Source organism: Parasteatoda tepidariorum, chromosome 12 (assembly GCF_982258835.1).
Source record: "Parasteatoda tepidariorum strain Cologne lab strain chromosome 12, Ptep-v5.0, whole genome shotgun sequence".
Taxonomy (NCBI): domain Eukaryota; kingdom Metazoa; phylum Arthropoda; class Arachnida; order Araneae; family Theridiidae; genus Parasteatoda; species Parasteatoda tepidariorum.
Window position 1 is genome coordinate 64,294,099 of NC_141766.1, and position 18,742 is coordinate 64,312,840.

Here is an 18,742-nt window from a genome sequence, read left to right on the forward strand (position 1 = left end):
CCTGTCTTTAATAAATATTCATTTTAAATTTTCCATTTGTGAAATAAATATTTCTTCAATGAATTATAAAATAGTTTTTGATGTTTGGTGACTTAAGTAATTATTTTAGATGAAATGGGCAAAATGGCTTCTGAATATATTTGGTATTCCTACAATGATTCTTCCAACTGTTTTGAATACTTGGTAAGTTAATTCCAGATTCTTTTTATTTAGTAGGATTTATTTGATTCTTCCTCTTCGTTGTTGTATTTTTTTTCTCATTAATTTTTAGAAATCCTAATTTTGCACTTTTTGCTTGCAGGTCACTTCTTGGACAAATTTATTAAAAATTATTTATTATTCTGCAATTTTTTTTAAAAAAAAGCATATCTCTATTGATGAAGTTTTCAAAATGTATTACATTTAAACTGTAACTATCAAACCATTTCCATTGGTAGCTCTGTTCTACATATAATAAAAAATTGCCATAACTATTAAAAAATGTAAAATTGATAAATTTAATATTTACTTCAATGTAATAAAATCTGTTTGACGTTAATTTTAGCATGCTACTATTACTGAGAAGGTATTTGATTACATGTCCCTGAAAGTCATTGAATTTTTATTTTTTGAAAATTGAGTTGGAACCTTTCGTAGCAACAAAATAGCTTGGATCCTCATTGGACCAATATTCACAACCTTGGCTCAATAATGGTTCAAAGACCGATATTTTTTTGATATGGGCCTTATATGAAATTGTCCAATTCACCCGATATTTTACTGCCTCTTGACTACCAATATACCCTATATAGAATTGTTAGATTCACCTGATATTTTGTAATCATTATTCAGCCAATATCAGCCCTATATATAAGCCGATATTGACACTGCATAGGACCAATATAAAAAAATCTAGACATCCCAATATTGAGCCCAACTGGGGCCGAGGTATAATTGTTACTAGGGTTGTAATAGCTTTTTCAAGGTTGTAGCAGTAACCAAAATTTTAAGTTTTCAATTATCATTAAGTAATCATGATCATCATAAAATATTTTTTTTTCGAAAAGGTTTCTTAGTGTGTTTAGTTAAAATATTTTCAATTGCTTAAAATTGTTAGGCAAAAAATCTTTAAAACAGTTTCTACAGGTTTGAAATAAATCATTTCTTTTGAAAAGGAAGTTATACTCATATATTTTTTACTAATACTTATCAATTTTAAATAACAGTGGCTTTAAACAATTGACAATAAAAAAAATTTCTCAGAATAATAATTATCCTATTTTATTATGGAATAATTATAAATATTTATTTTGTTATTATCTACATGTGTATTTATTTATGCCATATATACAGTATGCTTTGAATAAAATCTTGACAATTGCTCTATGACTTATGAACGAGAAATGATGGACCTTTATAAAATAATCTATGCCAAACAGTAGTGCAGAGTATTGTACCTTTGACTGCTTGCTCTTTGAATCGGTATAAATATTTGTGCAACCTTTTGAAGAATTCCTCTTATGTTCTTGATACCGATGATAGCAGGTACTAGGTGCTGTGTTGGTGATTTCACGTTTTATAAACATGTGCTATAAAACTTTTTTGTTTTTCTAGTTGCTAAATATTTTTTTTCAGTTAGTTAGGTTTGAAAATAAATCCTATACTACTTACATTTGATAACTTAACTACGGTAGATATGCATCAAAATATCATTATCTATTAGATAAAATTCCAACTATATGCTTTTTGTTTGGCCTAGCACGATAAAAAAGCTTGCTTATTGTATTGGAATCAGTGTCCAAGGCACATGCCTAGCATCTCTTTTGTGATTTAATTTTAAATTGCAATTAATTACAGTCGGCTCTGTTTTAATTGCTTCTAGACAATTTTATTAAAATAATTTATCTGTTATTCAATTATGCGCGGAAGACAATAGTCAATCTTGAATTATATGCTTTTGCGAAATTTTACTTTGAAATGGTATGTATTGCATGGCATAATATTTTGAGGAAAGAAACTCTTCTTAATGATCAATAAACAATTAAAATTAGAATTGTTAGTATCATTAATTTAAACTACATTTTGAGTTTTTCTTTACAAACCTGTGATTTTTTTTTTTGCCATTTAAAAATTGGTGATCACTCAAAGTTCAATCCATGGGATATTTAAAGATGATATTTATGCTATACTAAACTATTTCAGTTACTATAACATTATTTGTTTTAAATATTAGCCCAAATATGGCTCACTCAAGAGTGATTGTGTTTTTCTTCTTACTATATTGTGAATAATATGTACAGGGAAAACCCAGGGAATTTTTTTTCCAGATTAGAGTGGCAACCCTCAATAAAGTTTCCTCGGATAAATTGAAATTTAAGTCTTGTTTCTGCTGTACAAAATGTAAAGATTTTTTTCAATAATTAACATTTGTTTAAATCTATACATTACTGTATAATGTACAGTCCGAAAAAAAAAAAAAAAAAAAAAAAAAAAACGAATCACCCTGAATAACTTTCGTTCCAATGATCGGATTTTCACGAACTAATGTCAATATTAATGGTTCCTGGGGGTGACCTCAAATATGCTAATTAATTAGTGCTAACTATTAATTAAGTTAAAAAATCAGACACAAAAACGTACTTTCTCTGAATAAACATATATTTTTTTTTGCATATTTGGATTCTTAACCTTCAAAATATAGGGGGTAGCCGCAATCTGGGAAATACGGTTCCCATAGTTTGGTCAGGAGAGTGATCCAAAGTTCGTATCCTTTAATGTTAATTTCACTTTTTACGTTTTTAGTCATATTTTTAAAACTATTAAAGCAATTAAAAGAAAATTGCACCCACTCATAAAACTCATTTACCCAAAGATAATTTCATGAAAAAAATAATTTTTAATAATTATTAATTATTTTTTATTATTTAATTAAATTGAGGATGAAAACATTTTGAATTATAAGGTATGAATTTTTTTATACCATATTTTTTAATTGAAAAATCTAAAGTTTCAACTGTTTTTATTTATTAGAAGCTGAGAAAAATTAAAATTAATTATTTTTAAAAAAATAATTTGGCGACAATAAAGAATCAATTAAATGGGGCAATTAATATTAAAATGTGATGAACTTGACTTAGCGCGCGTAGCGTAAAATTTAATTCATATTTTTTTCGCTAATAACCGTTTGCTAATCTTTTTATTTTTAATTCTTTCAAACTATGAAATAGGATATTTTTTTTAGTCGTTTAATGATTTATTTGCAATTTAGTAAAAAAATTTGAATAAAACCATTTGAATAAAAAACACTTTATTCAACGAATGTCTAGTTTTATAAAAGTGTGCTTCTGATGGAATATGATTATACACCAGATTGTGCTAATTTAATGTGATTATTTTTATTTTTTGATTTTGTTTTTCAATAACTGATACAATTTCAATAATATACATACGTATGCATAGATTTTGAATAATGCATTTATCAATTTCTTGAATATATATTTCATAAATATTAATAAAAATACGTAGTCAACATTTTTAAGCATCTCTCACAACATTGCAAATTTCTCAACATCTTGTAGGGTAAACTAACCAATGAAGGAGCACTTAAACTTAGCTTGTCTTTAAAAAAAATCATAATTTCAAACTTTGTAATTTTAGCTAAATGATGGTGTCGACATATTTGTTATTAAATGCAAATTATGTGGAAAAAATTTCGATAACTTACATAATATTGTTTTAAGCTTTTGGTGGTTACACTAAAACTATAAACACTAAATTTGAGAATGTTTGATGCTCGTTAGGAATCCATAGGCCACACAAATGTCTAAAAATAAGATTTTTCTTGGAATTACAACATATAACCACAGTTAACGTGGAGAATGTTACTTTTTTAGTAAAATATGTTTGAATACGTAATTTAAAAATCTCACAGTTTAATAGTCCGTTCTAAATTATGAATGTTTATCATTGTGTAATCCGATGATGTTTTTATTATTGTTATAAATAGATCACTTTTTGTTTACTCTTTTCTCCATATTTTTTTAGGCTGTTTTTATCTTTTTAAGTATTTTTTCTCTCTTTGTCATACTTTCTGCTTTAACTTTTTTTTCAGCTCTTTCAATTTCTTTAAATTTTTGTTCTTTTTCTGAAGTTAATGCAAAAAAATAATTTTTTTCTTTTTCTTTTGATTTAACCTTCCTCTTTTTCCCAAATTTTTGGCCATTGTAAATGTATCTTCGAAATTATTTTTTAATTTTCCAGTACCATTTCTAGAATTCTTCACTGGATAATAAATGAGAAAAAGGAGTTTTGAAGTTTGAGTATAATCCATCTCTCAATGGAACCATTTACTTATGGAACCAATTGTTTTTGCAACTAACAATGCTTTAAGAGGACTTATCACAAAATCAGTTTTCAATAAGATACCTTCATTATCAATGTTAGTTGTATCAGCTTCAGTGCCAAAATTTGATTAACCAAATGTTCTTTCTGAAATAAATTCTTCCATATTGAGAAAAGCACAGGCTATTGGATATTTGGGAGATTAAACTTTTCTGTCAGTGTTCCTTTAAAAATTTGCTTATGACTTTAAAAATTAAAAGTTATATTTAACTTAAAAATTAAAATTTTGAGACCAGATAATTTGAGTTAATGAATTTAAATATTTTATCTTTTAAGTTTTTGTGCCCTCATTTCAGTATCTTAAGGATCTCACAAGCTCTGTTTAAAAAGAAAGTATCAGATATATGTAAGAAAACAAAAATAATTATAGTAGCACTATTTGGGGGTAAATGTAGCATATCGTAATTGAAGAATATGCTGTGCGATATTTTATGGTGAATTTGCGAACGTAAGTTTTAAAATGTATCTTGACATGAGGATGCTATTTGCTAATCATTTTTATCCAAAGAAACCCATGTAACCTAAATATCTAGCAGAATGAAGCGATTTTTTAAACAATGAATCATACAATATGCAACATATTATTTCAATATCTTATTCTTAAACATAACATATTTCAATGTTTTTAAAATGCCACTAAACATTCAACAATTCCTTGAGTTATAGACAAAAGAAACATTGTAAATTATAGAAAACCTTGTGAATGTGCATTAGAATTACTATACAATCTAAATTTTATTTTTCAAGTACTTTTTTTCCTTCAAACTTTCTTGCCTGGAAGACTCGATTAAAGCTGTAAAAATGATTATCCCTAAAATTTTGTATATAGCTATAATAAGTTATGTTAATTTGATTTTAGTATGAAATCCTCAAATAAATATAGCAAAAACAGCATAATCTAAGTAATATCAGATAAAAAGTTCATCTATTTAAAATCTAAAAACTTAGAAAATCATAAATAATTTATAAAGCGATTCAAATAATCTTTTCAAAGGGGATTAAAGTAAATTTTTTTTGCTTTTTGGACAGAAATCAGCTTAAAAATTGTCTATTACCTAGAAACTTCGAGATATTTTCTATTAACAATTAATTAAACCTCTCCGAGCAATCACAAAACATTATTTCAATTTTTTTCAGTCAGAGCGTGATTGCCTACCAACCTAGTAAAATTAAGCATTCCTCTTTTGAATTAGTCAATGGGTTATCTTAAAATATTCATTTGCGCAGGCGACTTTTTTTGGCGGTTTTCTGGACTATCGCCAAATATATAAACCTTTATTGCTACCCAATTTACCACCCAATTTTTATAAAATTTTGTCTACCCCCCCCCTAATTCAAGTGTCTAGATTCCAAATATGTAAAAAAAATACGTGTTTATTCAGAGAAAGTAAGTTTTTGAGTCTGATTTCGTAACTTAATTAATAGTTAGCACTAATTAATTGGCATATTTGAGGTCACCCTCAGGAACCATTAAGATTGACAATTAGTTCGTGAAAATCCGATCATTAGAACAAAAGTTATTCAGGGTGATTCGTTTTTTTTTTTTTTTGCGGACTGTACAGATAAAGCAAAATTTTATAGCAAAAATAAATATCACTCAATTTGTTGAAAAATTTTTTTTTGTTTTTACTGTAATTATTTTTATTTAAGGAATTACTTTGATGTAGTGTGCTAATTAATTTGATGATTAAGGACATGGTTAAAAGAAAAGTTTTATTCCAAGCGTATTTATTATACATGCTGCCAACTCTACTGGATTTTGCCAGTTTCTCCTGGTCTACTGGTTTAATAAAAATTCTTGTTTTTAGTACGTTTTAGGAAATTCCCTAAAATTGCGTGAGTTTACTAAAAAAATAAATAAATAAAAGAAAAAAAATCCCCATTGCAATGGAATTTTTCCTCAGCTTATTGCTTGCTTGATAGTTTAAATAAGTATTACTAATACATAATGAAGTGAGCCTCATTTATAGATAGCAGTTTAGAACCTTTTTTGGTTCTAGAAGGTTCAGTTTATTTTTTTTTCAGAACTTCCTTTTTAAATTAATTAAAATATCTTTTAACTATCTTTGATGAATTAAATACCTATTGCTATTCAAAATTATGAGTAAACATAAAACATAACATTTCAAGTTCATTTAATGTCAATCATAACTGGAAAATATTGCAGTTTTTTAGTGTGTTAAATAATTTGATGCTTAAGGACATGATTTTTATTTTTTATTTTACAACCATCATTGAACAGCAGACCCAATTTTTAGGTTTTATGACTTAATGTTCAACTCTGTAATCTTGTAATATTGACCCAAATTCGGAAGACAAGGAAACTCCTGGACCTAGTATTGGGAGAAATTTGCCTTTATGGAGGACTTTTTGATGAAACTAAACCTCATTTGTGTTACATGGTTAGGAAAACCTCCCACGGTTTACTTGGCCCCAAGGGTATTCTAACCCATGATCCATTTACCACTGAAGATATTTTACATCAGAACTGTGGTTGGTGCAAGCCGTCTGTGGAATTTGTATCAATCAGCCATTGCTGGAATTTGAAGCTGGTTCACCTCATTGAAAGGCAAATGCTCTAACCACTGAGCCATCACGGCTCTTATGGACATAGTTAAAAAGAAAGTTATTTTTCAAAAGTCTTTTATAATTTTTTGTGGGCAGTAAGAAATTTTTTTTCTTCCATTGAATGCACTTTTTTTGTTATCCCGTATTGTTTTTGCAAAAAGTTTAATATCAGTTCTTTTATTGGCAATAATCTTTTCTAGTGATTCCTTTGGTGAGGCATCTGAGGAAATCTTTGGCTTTCCAATACCAATTCATGCACTGGTAAGCATTAAAAGTGGTAAATTTTTGGTAAATTTAATGATAGTGGTAAAATTAAATGATTAAGTGGTAAATGTAAATGATATTTGTAGATAATTTGTAAGAATGATATTTGTAAATCAAAATTTAATTAACAAAAATTAAATGTTCATTAAAATGAAGTTGAAAGGTAGCAAAAATATCTTTGCATTAATCAATAAAATAGCAAATTGCATTTCGTATGATTTTAAAAACAAATCACGAAAGGAAAGATTTTAAAGAATTTAAATGATATTTGTAGATAATTTATAACTGCCAAATCTACTGGATTTACCAGTAGACTTCTGGATTTTGCCAGTTTCTACTGGTCTACTGGTTTGATAAAAATTCTCCTGGTTTTTGTACTTTTTCGAAAATTTAGAAAGTTTCTTAAAAATTCTTATTGAAATAGAATTTATTGCTTGTTTGAAAATTTGAATAAGTATTGCTAATACATAATGAAGCAAGTCTCATTGTTAGTAAATAGTTGGAAGATTTTTTTTATCTAAAATTTTCAGTTTATTTTTATTCATCACTTTTTTAATTTAATTGTAAAAATTTTTAACTAACTTTTCTTAAAAATTACCTGTTTATTACTATTAAAAATGAGTTAACATAATAAACATTTCTAGTTCATTTAATGTTGATCATAAATGGAAAATATTACAGACCATTTATATAGTTATTAGAATGTTAAAGTTTTTCTGTTCTGATGACAATAAAAATCCCTAAAATTCCTTATATGTAAAATATTTAGTACATTATGCAACAGTTACAATGAGATTTATGTTATTTCATAAAATCAACTAGATTTTTTTCTACCTGTGTTGGCAGGTATTATAATTTGTAAAAATTATATTTGTAGATTAAAATTTAATAAACAAAAGATAAAAGGTGAAAATATACTCCTTTAAGTTAGACTTTAAGAACATTGAATATTGACTATTGTGTGTTTTGATTGTTGATTCTTAATAATTGTCAAAAAAACACTAATTGGTATTTCGTACTTTGTTGCAATCGCAGAAACTATGGATGTTACATAGCACCATATAAAATCTTCTTAGTTTCCAAACCCAGAACCCCTCTGGGTTTGGAAACTAAGAAGAAACATTCATTTTCACAGAGTTCCAACAGAACTGGGATCAACAATGCACTTGCAATCCAATGAAATGCTAACAAAGGAATTTCACTGCCAGCAGGGAGCAATTATTTTATATTTTCTCAGGGTGCCACTTATTCCTTCATTGGAGGCTCATGTCTCTACGGTCAGTAGGGGATATCACTGGATTGAAAACCTGAAAAATACAGGGAATTAAAAAATCACTTAAAATAGCTTGGAAAATACAGGTCATTTTATTTTGGTCATTTAAAAAATGGTAACCACTCAAAGTGTAATCTATGGAATATTTAAGGATATTTCAGCTATATTAAGCTACTTCATTTACATTATTTGTTTTAAGTATGCTCATCTGTTCCTTTTTTCCTTAAGAAGAGCACAGTGTTTTGCTTAAATTATTGTGTATAATATGTACAGGAAAAACAGAAATTTTTTTTTCCTGATTTGAGTGGCAACCCTGTAATTACTGATTGCAGGTTAGTATAAACTAACAGACCCTCATTTGAATTCCAAGTATAAATGCACTCTCCTTAAGTATCTAGTTACAGAAAAGTAATGAACTTACTTTAATAAGGAAGATTGCAATGTAGGTCTCAATTTGTTTTCATTAGGTGCAATATTTATTTTATCTTCAACGGTTAAAGTTTGTTTTTATCTTTGTATTAAACGTAATGTATTATTTTATTTTTGTATTATTATTGTTTTCAGGCAACACGACTAGTAAACTGTTTTCCTTCCTTTAAAAAAACAAGGGTAATTGTATACAATGTGTTCCCTGGATTTCCGGGATGTTTGTATAATTTTTCCAGGTCAAACAATTAAAAGCCGAGCAAAGGGTTTTTTTGGGAATATCGCGAAATTCCGCTCATCTCAAGACCATTCCAAAAGTTTCAAAATTTAAATTTTGAAACTTTTGCTAAATTCTGTTAACGAGACATTTATGCACTAATGATTTAGACGGTTTCACGGTTCGTCGCCACTTTCAACAGTTGGAACTGCACCGAAATCCGCTGCTATCACGATTCTTATTCATGTGATTTTAAATAATAAACGTTGATTTCAGTATTTACCTAATTAAAAAGTTAATTTAAAAAAAAATACAGCATTGCAATTCATATTCACGCGTTTTAAAAATACAATATTGGGATTTGCATTACTGCTGTTGCAACATCGAATATCAATTTTTGTAATTATTCGGGAATTAAAAGATGTGCATTGCGATTTTAATTCACACAATGAGTTATACATAGCAATTTGTATTCACCCAATTTTAAAATCCAATATTACGATTCATATTCGTGCTATATTAAATTCCAAAATTGTGAAATTCACGTCATATTAAAATCCAACTTTGCGAAAATCACATTCATGCGATTTAAAAATGCAATATTGCGATTCTTGTAAGAACTAAGATATTTCTTATATTAGTTACTACAGTAGGGAACCGATTATCCGGAACGGTCGGGACCATCGCTATTCCGGATAACTGATTTTTCCGATTTTCTGAATCGCTACAAAAAGCCGTTTTTTTTATTGTTAAACCCAGATAAAATAAAAAAAATTTTGAAATAATCTTAAAAATAAGAAAAAATGATGAAGTAATACACTAATGATTATTTCCAAAATGATGGTAAGGTAAAAATCTTTAAAAAAAAAGAAAGAAAAATCGTAAAAAATCTTATGAGGAAAAAATTTTTTTTTTTTTAAAATGGCGAGAAAATTTATTGAATTTTGTTCCGGTTTTTTGGTTTTCCGGTTTTCTGATTTCCGGATAACGGGTTCTGTACTGTATAAAAGTGTGACATTCTCCATTGGTAGGTAATTTAATTATAAATAATATTTCTGAAAATTATGTTACACTAAACATCCATGGTACATAAAGTAATATCTTGCACATAAAAATTTTAGGGGGTTTTCACTTTGTGTCACAATCTCTCCTGGAGAAAATTCTGTTAAACATTTTCATTGACTGTATTTTAATAATCATTCATGTGACACAAAAAAATTTTAAGGTTAATATGTTGTACAAAATAATAATTGGAAAATTAGAGTATATTTTTAAGGAATTATGCATTTAATTTTAAGGAATTATGTATTCAAGGTTGGAGATCAACAAGCATCATTATTTGGAGCAGGCTGTTTCAAAAAGTATGACATGACTTGTACTATGGGAACAGGTTCATTTCTTACCATGAATACTGGGAATTCTCCATTTGGTGCTTATAGTGGTATTGGTATTTCTATTTTTAGTGTTTTAACATATTTTTAGTGTAGTAACATATTTTTCATTTCATTAAGATGAGGCTAACCTTTATTCAAATTATGCAGTTCTATATGAATATCACCTACACTATCTGACCAAAAGTAACCGGGCACCCGGTGATTATGTTGGTGGAAGCATAATGGTGTGGGGGTGTTTATTGTGGTTTGACCTGGATCCGTTTGTTCCTGTGGTTGGAAACATGAACTCTGAGATGTATGTGGACAATGCTGCACTCCCAACTCTATAGCAATATTTTGGCCCATTTCTCTTCCAGCAGGATAATTGCTTCATTCACAGATTGAGGCTTGCACAGATGTGGTTTGATGAAATGGGTGTTCAAAAGCAGGGCTGGGCTTCTCAGAGCCTCGATCTAAATCCCATTGAACACCTTTTGAAGGAATTAGAGCACAGATTATGTAACCAGCCAAATCGACCATCCTCCCTGCAAGCACTCATTTCAGCTGTGATGGAAGTCAGTTCTTATGGCCTTGTGAAAAAGATTTTGTGGGGATCAATAAAAATTTTAATTTAATTATTAAAAAAGAAATTTTTCTTCGTATAAGAATTGAAATTTAATCTTTTAATTTTTTCATCATAAATGAAATTCATTAAAAATTATAATTTTGTCTTTTTTTTATAATTATTTTATTTTCTACAGATTCCAGCATCTTTTTTCTCCCCCAAAGTAAATATAAATAGTTAAAATATGTAGCCACAATTCAGAATAAAAGTGGGTGAAGAAGAAACTAGCGAAGGGGTGTGGCAAATGGGGCATTTGCCCAATGGAGTTTTCTAAAATTTATTTTTAATTTTTTTTTGTACGGAATGTTTTGAGCTTCTTTTCTTTAACTTTTTTAATTTAATAGATGATAACCTAGGTATGACTTTCTAAGACAATGAACACCATAATTTTAGTCTCACCATAATCTTTTCTTACTTAAAATCTAAATTGAATTAGAGAAGTAAAAAATCTTTCCATTTTTATATATAGGGAAGATTAGAGAAAAATAAGGTTCCTCAATTTTGGCAAAATTATTTCGGTTCTCTAGTGGACAAACTCTAAATTAAACTTTATTAATCACGACAAAGGACAGACCATATGCAGGGGCATCTTAATAGCATGCAGGGCCCGCTACGGGCACGAAATATTTTAGATCCCTATAACATTTTTTATACCCCTATAAATTTTTTAGATCCCTATACATGATAATGTTTAAAAACAAACTAAAAAACTTCTTATACATAAAATAAAACATTTTTAAGATATGATGCAAAAATTTTAGCAAATTTAAACTCATTTTGATTACCCTGAAAACTCAAACATTTTTAAGGTAAGCATAATTAAAAAAAAAAAAAAATTGAGATACTAACCAGTTGCAATCCTTAAATAATAAAATAATTTTCAAAAGCATGGAAGTTAATTAAAATAATTGAATCAAATAAACATAAAGGTATAACAAATTGAAATAAATTCAAAAGGCATGCATTCTTTTGTTTAACTAAACAGTTATTAAAAATCTTTCAATGCCCAAATGCTTAAAATTTTCATTGGAATGTAGAAAAATAGATTTCAGTTGCTTTTTAAGTTTTATTGTTGTTAAAATATTGAAATTATTGGTGTTTGCATGATAATCAATCACTATTTGTAGGGGGGGGGGGAAATGCACACTTTCAACAATAGAATATATTTATTTTAAAAAATATAATGTAATGTTGTTTATTCTTAGCTTTTTTTTAATAAAATTTATAAAAAGTAAGATTCTGAAGGGCCTCCTAAGTGCCTAAGGCCCCCCGCCACTGCCCGTGTGTGCCCTTGCATAAGGACGGTATTGACCATATTGGTGGGTTGTTAATTAATCTGTAACCATGATTTGTAAACTGTGATCTATGTAGATAATTTTGTTTTACTATGTGAACTTTGTAAAGTTTTCTTGGTTTTAAGCTACCTTTATTTATTCGTCATTACAGTTATTAAAATAATTTTTATATCAGCTTATCTTACATTTACTAAAGATTCATAACCTTACAAACAATAAAGATATGGCCCAATAAGTAGCTTTGTATTGCTTCGTTTTGAATACCTCTGCTCATGGTATAAAACCGGGTACTACTTAGTATGGCCCCTTTTGATGTGTTTCTATTCTGGGCTTATAAAAGCTGTAGTGGAAGAAGATAACTACATCCAAGGTTGAACGAAGGTTTTAAAGGACACAGGACAAAATTTATTGTGGGGTTCTTTCTGAAGCACAAAAAGCGTTATTTTCATATTTTGTAATATTTATGAAGACTCTTTATCTGAAACTAGTTTTTAAATAGATATAAAAAAAAATTTCTGCCATTTTCTATTGAAAAAAGACATTAATAAATAGTACATTCATTAAGACAATTGTTCCTCTCTTTTCTCTCCCCCCTTGAGTACGGCTTAGAATATATTACATGCATAATTTTATTCGATTGCCATATAAAATTAAAAGTTTGTTACATTTTCATAAAAATTCTAGTATTTCTAAATTTTCCGTAGATTTAACATGTGTACCCGGTTTTACTCATCTTGTAGGATGGCCATTATTCATGCTCTCTTTTGGCTTGCAGAGAGGGACTATCAACATGCTGCAATATACACTGCCTCGCTCTCCTCCTTGCAGGCCCTTGGCGACCCAACTCCTAAACTTGCCATCATCGAAGACACGAAATCACTGTAGAGACAAAATATTAAATGCCATTGGGTAAAAGCGCATTGCGGGATTAGAGGCAATGAGGAGGCGGATCAAGCAGCCAAACAGGCCACTAGCATCGGTCAGGTCAATATTGAGGTCCTGAGTACAACCGCCCAGATCAAAGCCTTTTTAAAAGCTCATAATATGAAACAGTGGAAACAAGAGTGGCAGAGGCCGGCAGACGTTTAAATTTTTCAAGGACCCTTCAATAAGGCGTCTGCAGGCTGACTTTTATCTAAATCAATTTTCAACTGGGGGTACACCAAAACAGGTTATTTAACAAAACTCCTAATTATAACTATTGCCAAATTGAACAGACAATAGACCACCTCGTATTTGACTACGCCCACTTCCAGACACTCTGTGGTGATCAATTTGAAGGTAAAAGTCAACATCAGTGTTGCACAGAGTTGGCCAGCAGGAATAAAATCAAAACAATCATCAAGACCATGCTTGAAGAGGTACTAGCAAATATAATCACCTAGCATCAGAACCTGCCTGCTCCAGACACTTTATCACTTATCTTGCCCACTTAGGTTTTACCAATATCTCATTTTATTTGGGTGTCTCACTGTTTTTATCAAGTTATATCATCTTTCAACTTGCTGAATTTTAATTGTATACTCAGATTTTGTTTTGATGTTGTGATTGTTTTAACTAGAGTTTTGTACTTTTTAGGCTGTTTTAATTTTGAATTTTAATCAATTTTCTTGTTCTTATCATTAATTTATTGTTTGATTTTAGATTTTACAGGCCCTTATGATTTTTAACTTCTTCTGATTTTGGCTTTTGATTTTACAATTTTCTTGGTTTCATCGTTCTCTTAGATTTATCTATCTCAACACCTTTTACTCCTTTTTTTTTCATTTTTAAAATCATCTTTTATACTGGGCTGCCTTATACTGGTGTTTTATCCCCTTGCAAGATTTTACTTTTCTATGGTTTATTTACAATGGTTTTAATTTTGTTGTTGCGGCCCACCCAGTTCTAGTGGTTGTTTATTGTGATATTAGTGAATCATTGTATAACTTATTTGCTTGTATCATTGCCTATTGTTGTAGTTTGTTTGTATCATTGCCTATTATGTTGTGAAACTTAATCTTTCTTGAATTGTGAATTATGCCCTATTAAGGGCAGGTCAGTTATTTATTTATTTACTCATCTTGTAGGGTAAAACCAAATTGTTTGACTTTTTCTAGAAAAAATCATTTATAAAAAAACTAAAAAGAAAGAGAGTTGTAGCAACACTACAATACAAATAGCTTAAATCAAAGACTTGTAGTAGAAAAAATCAAATAGATATTAGACTTTTTATTTAAATTATTTTAATATCTGCTAAGTATAAAATGTTTTTACCAAAAATGCATTAAATAAATAAAGTATGGAAAAACTGTACAAATGTAAAATAAAGCTTTAATGTTTACTCTATGAAAATTTTTGTTGATTAAAATTAATTTTATTCAGTTTTAAGGAACACTGTTGTATTTTATAATGCTTGGCGGGCTATATAGAAAGTGAAGCAAAATGTTTTGGCCCAACAAAGCCTTTCAGCAGATGTAACTATGCATATTTTTTTAAAAAAAAAATTGAGATGCTAACCAGTTGCAATTCAAAACAAAAAAGGTCTAACAAATAAAAAGAAAATTAAAAGATATGAATTATTTCTTCAAACTATTAAAGTTAGTTAATAAAACATCTTTCAATGCACATCAGACATAACCAGTTTAAAAGTTGCTGTCCCATAGTGCTGGGTAATTCTAAACTCTTTCAAATATTACTTTATTTAACTAATTATAAATACTAAACAGAGTTGGTGGTGGTCAAGCATTTTTAAAGACATTATGACTTAGAGAGATGAGTACCTAAAAACTTCATTTTAACGTAGATTTTGGTTGAAATATGTTTTTCTGGTGATAAACTATTCTAATTGTTGGTGTTTGCATGATAATCAATCACTGTTAATGAAAAAAAATGAATACTTTTTACATGATTATAATATAATATATATATTTATTTTAAGAAATATATAATGCAACATTGTTTGTTCTTATGTTTGATATACAATTTATAAAAAGTTAATTTCTCAAGGTCCCCCTGAGAGCATTCTCAAAGACAGTGTTGATAATCACAATGCATGGTCACTTGTATTGTCTTCAATTTATTTGCTTCAATATTGCAGGAATATCTAGTGTGAGTTACTCAATGAACTAAGGCATTATTAATTTAGTAAAAAATTCAGATTGCCTTTTAAAAAATAAGAGTTTATTATTAAATAAACATAATTAGTAAATATAAGTGGGTGAGCTAGTGCTCTTAACAAGGTGGAGGATAGATGAGTAGTGAAGTGAAACTTATTAACAATTTTACCTTACATAATTAAACAGCGCCATCCAGTGGCTAAAATAATAAATAGTGAATCATTGAATTGAAAGATTAGTGATGAAATAACTATTTTATAACAGACGGTACTGCCATTTCACCTATTTTTAGAGAAAATTGTGGCTGGGTATTCTATTAATTAGAACTGTTTGAAAGAGGAAAAGGGGACCAAAGCTGGAAGCTATAAAAAAATAAGATTAAAAATTGAAAAAATACCACTTATTTGCTCTGAATAAGATTATAAGATATGAATAATATAATGAATATCAAATATCAAATTGAAAAATAGTTATTTTTTTCTTTATTATCTTTCATATTATGTTTGTCCAATAAAAAGATAATTCTAGCTAGTATGGCAGCTACTCATCAACTAAACACAGTGATAAAGGTTTTAAAACTTTTTTAAATCTTTCAATAGATTAAGATTTTAAAGAAAATAAAATTTTGTATTTTTTTAAACAAAATAGTTTTATACTTTGCTATATGTGCATTGATTAACTAAAATGAACTGTTTCTTTTCTTTATAGGTTTTTATCCACTTGTTGGTTGGACTATTTCTTCAGAAACTACTTACATAATTGAAGGTGGCGTGCATGATGTTGGAACTGTTTTGTCTTGGGCAAGCAATATAGGTAAAACTTAAGTATGATTTTGATCACTCCCTTTTTGGTCATTTGTACTTTTGTTAATTTTTATTTTTTACTTTTGCAGGCTTGGTAGATATTCCAGAAAATTCAGATAAGATTGCCTTAAATGTGCCTGGTGATTTCTTTAATTTCTTTATAACAGTGATTCTCAACTTTTTTTTGTCGCTGCATGCTTTTAACGATTTTGAAATTTGCACAACAAGAAATAAATTACACACACAAAGAAATAAATTAGTTTACACATTACGGCACACAAAGAAATAAATTAGTTTAAAAGTTATTTATTTACCTATAATACGCTGTGTAAAATAGTCTTCGATAATAATTTTGAATGTAAAATAATATGTACTACAAAAGCAACAGTATGTTTATTAAGTGATTAATTAGCTCTTGCGACTTGTGCAGTTCTTATTTCGCCTTCTTTCCCTCACATCGCTTAATACAGGGATGGGTAAACTTTTTTGGTCGAGGGCCGAAAATCGAGAAAAAAAAATGTTTGGTGGGCCAAATAAAACTTTCAAAATTTAAAAAAAAAAAGCGATATACAAGTTTTAATTTAAATATTTAGTGAGATGAATGAAATTGCGATTTCATTTTTAAAAGTTCCTTATATTAAGGTTCGAAGTGAGATGTGCTTATTTTAAGGAACAAGGCTAAATGCTTTTCTGTTAGTCCACTTCTGAAATGATATTTTCTAAGGTTCATAGTTGAAAACTCTTGTTCACATATGTAAGATTAAGCAAACATAGCGCTGATTTTCTGGGCATGAAGTATTAAAATTTGGAAACTAGCTTTTGGTAATGATTTGAAAAACTTTGGCATATTTAGAAACAACTGCTTCAGATGATTGTTAGATTGTCCGCTCGTTGGTTCTTAAAATGCGCAGTCTGCCAAATGTGAAGTACAATTTACCTATATTAGATTCCACGAGAAAGACAAACGCTAGTTAGAGCCAATCTAAGGCTATTCTATGACGAACTTCTGCTTTCAGCATCTTACCAATTGAAGCTGTCTGTGCTAACTATTTCCATCAATTTATGTTTTGCAGAACAAAAATAGAGAAAGTAAAAAGGTCATCAGTACTTTGTTAAAAAAGGAAAAAAAAAAATAATTTTAATTTTGCCACTGATCGGCAAATTAAAATTCTATCCACGGGCCGGATAAAACCTTCCAGCGGGCCGTAGTTTGCCCATCCCTGGCTTAACAGTTCTTTTGTTTTTTATTAGTTACTAACTGTTATTCTGTTTTTCTTTTTTTTCTAGCTATTAATTGTTACTTTTTTTTACATTAATTGTTATTTTTTGTAATTTCTTGTTGACTTGTTTTTTTTTTTTTTTTTTTTTTTTTGCTAATTATAATTAATAAATCAAAAACCATGAACATTGCTAAAAATAAAAATGAAACAATCTTACCTTTCCAAGATTTTGGATCAGCCGTCCAAAATCTTGTTTTTGAAATAAACGATAAATCCAAGCAAATTTTGACTTGATGAAAAATCCAAACTAAAGAATAATTTATTTAGATATCCCATATCACTATATATTCATATCACTGAACTTAAAATCCATCAAAATCAGAACCCTCTGTATAAGAGCAAAATAGGTTTATTAGTTCATTGCTTATTTCGGGTTCATCCTCATCACTCACACTTCAGCATCACTTTCGATTTCATTTTGTCCCCGGATGATTTCAGCTTTTTTGAAGCCATTTCTCATAGTTTCTTTCTCTCTTCTAATTGCTGACACCTTAAATGCAGCTGTATAATTTTTCCTCTTAACGGGAGGCATTAAAATGTATTAAAATTTCAAAAAGACAAAAATTAAAATCAAACTAAATAATTAACAAAAATAGTATAAACAAAACAAAAAAAATTAGCGAAAATAGTATAAACAAAACAAAAAAATTAACAAAAATAGTATAAACAAAGCAAAAAATTTAGCAAAAGAAAAATAATAATTAAAAAAAATGCAGCAGAAGATCAGAATTGAAGATTAAAAGATAGAAAAAATTAGTTGAGAAAGATGATAAAACTCAAAAGACATAAATACGAGCAATGAAAAGAAAAGTGCTCTGCCAAGCTTTTAAAACAATTTTCGATATTCCCCATCTCTTCCCCCCATTTTCATCCTGAACTTTCTGTAGATCAGCGGGCATTTTAATTGTGGCCAAAGCCTCTCTGTGTGTGCAACAATATGCGGATATGACATTTGGTGCAACATTTTTAATTCTCGCAATAAGTTCTTTATTAATTCTGACCATATTTTTTGCTCCATCTGTGCTTATTCCTACACATCTATTCCAAGCAATTTTGTTTTCTTTGCACAAATTTAATGATAACATTAGAGATATTTTCTGTTGTGTGACCTAATAAAGGCTGACAAAAAAAAAGTCATTA

At 28.7% G+C, this 18,742-nt stretch overlaps 1 protein-coding gene across 7 annotated transcripts in view; it reads left to right on the forward strand.

Moving 5' to 3' along the window:
- LOC107446168 (glycerol kinase 5) overlaps positions 1–18,742 on the forward strand; it is an 85,086-nt gene that overhangs the window by 48,479 nt on the left and 17,865 nt on the right. For 4 of the 7 annotated variants that reach the window (XM_087155871.1, XM_087155869.1, XM_087155873.1 and 1 more), the window contains 5 exons: positions 110–183; positions 7,149–7,209; positions 10,443–10,575; positions 16,228–16,332; positions 16,412–16,462. In XM_087155871.1, the coding sequence (XP_087011997.1) occupies positions 110–183; positions 7,149–7,209; positions 10,443–10,575; positions 16,228–16,332; positions 16,412–16,462 (424 nt within the window). The remainder of the gene's footprint in view (positions 1–109; positions 184–7,148; positions 7,210–10,442; positions 10,576–16,227; positions 16,333–16,411; positions 16,463–18,742) is intronic. The other 3 variants (XM_087155870.1, XM_087155872.1, XM_087155874.1) reach the window with 1 other exon arrangement.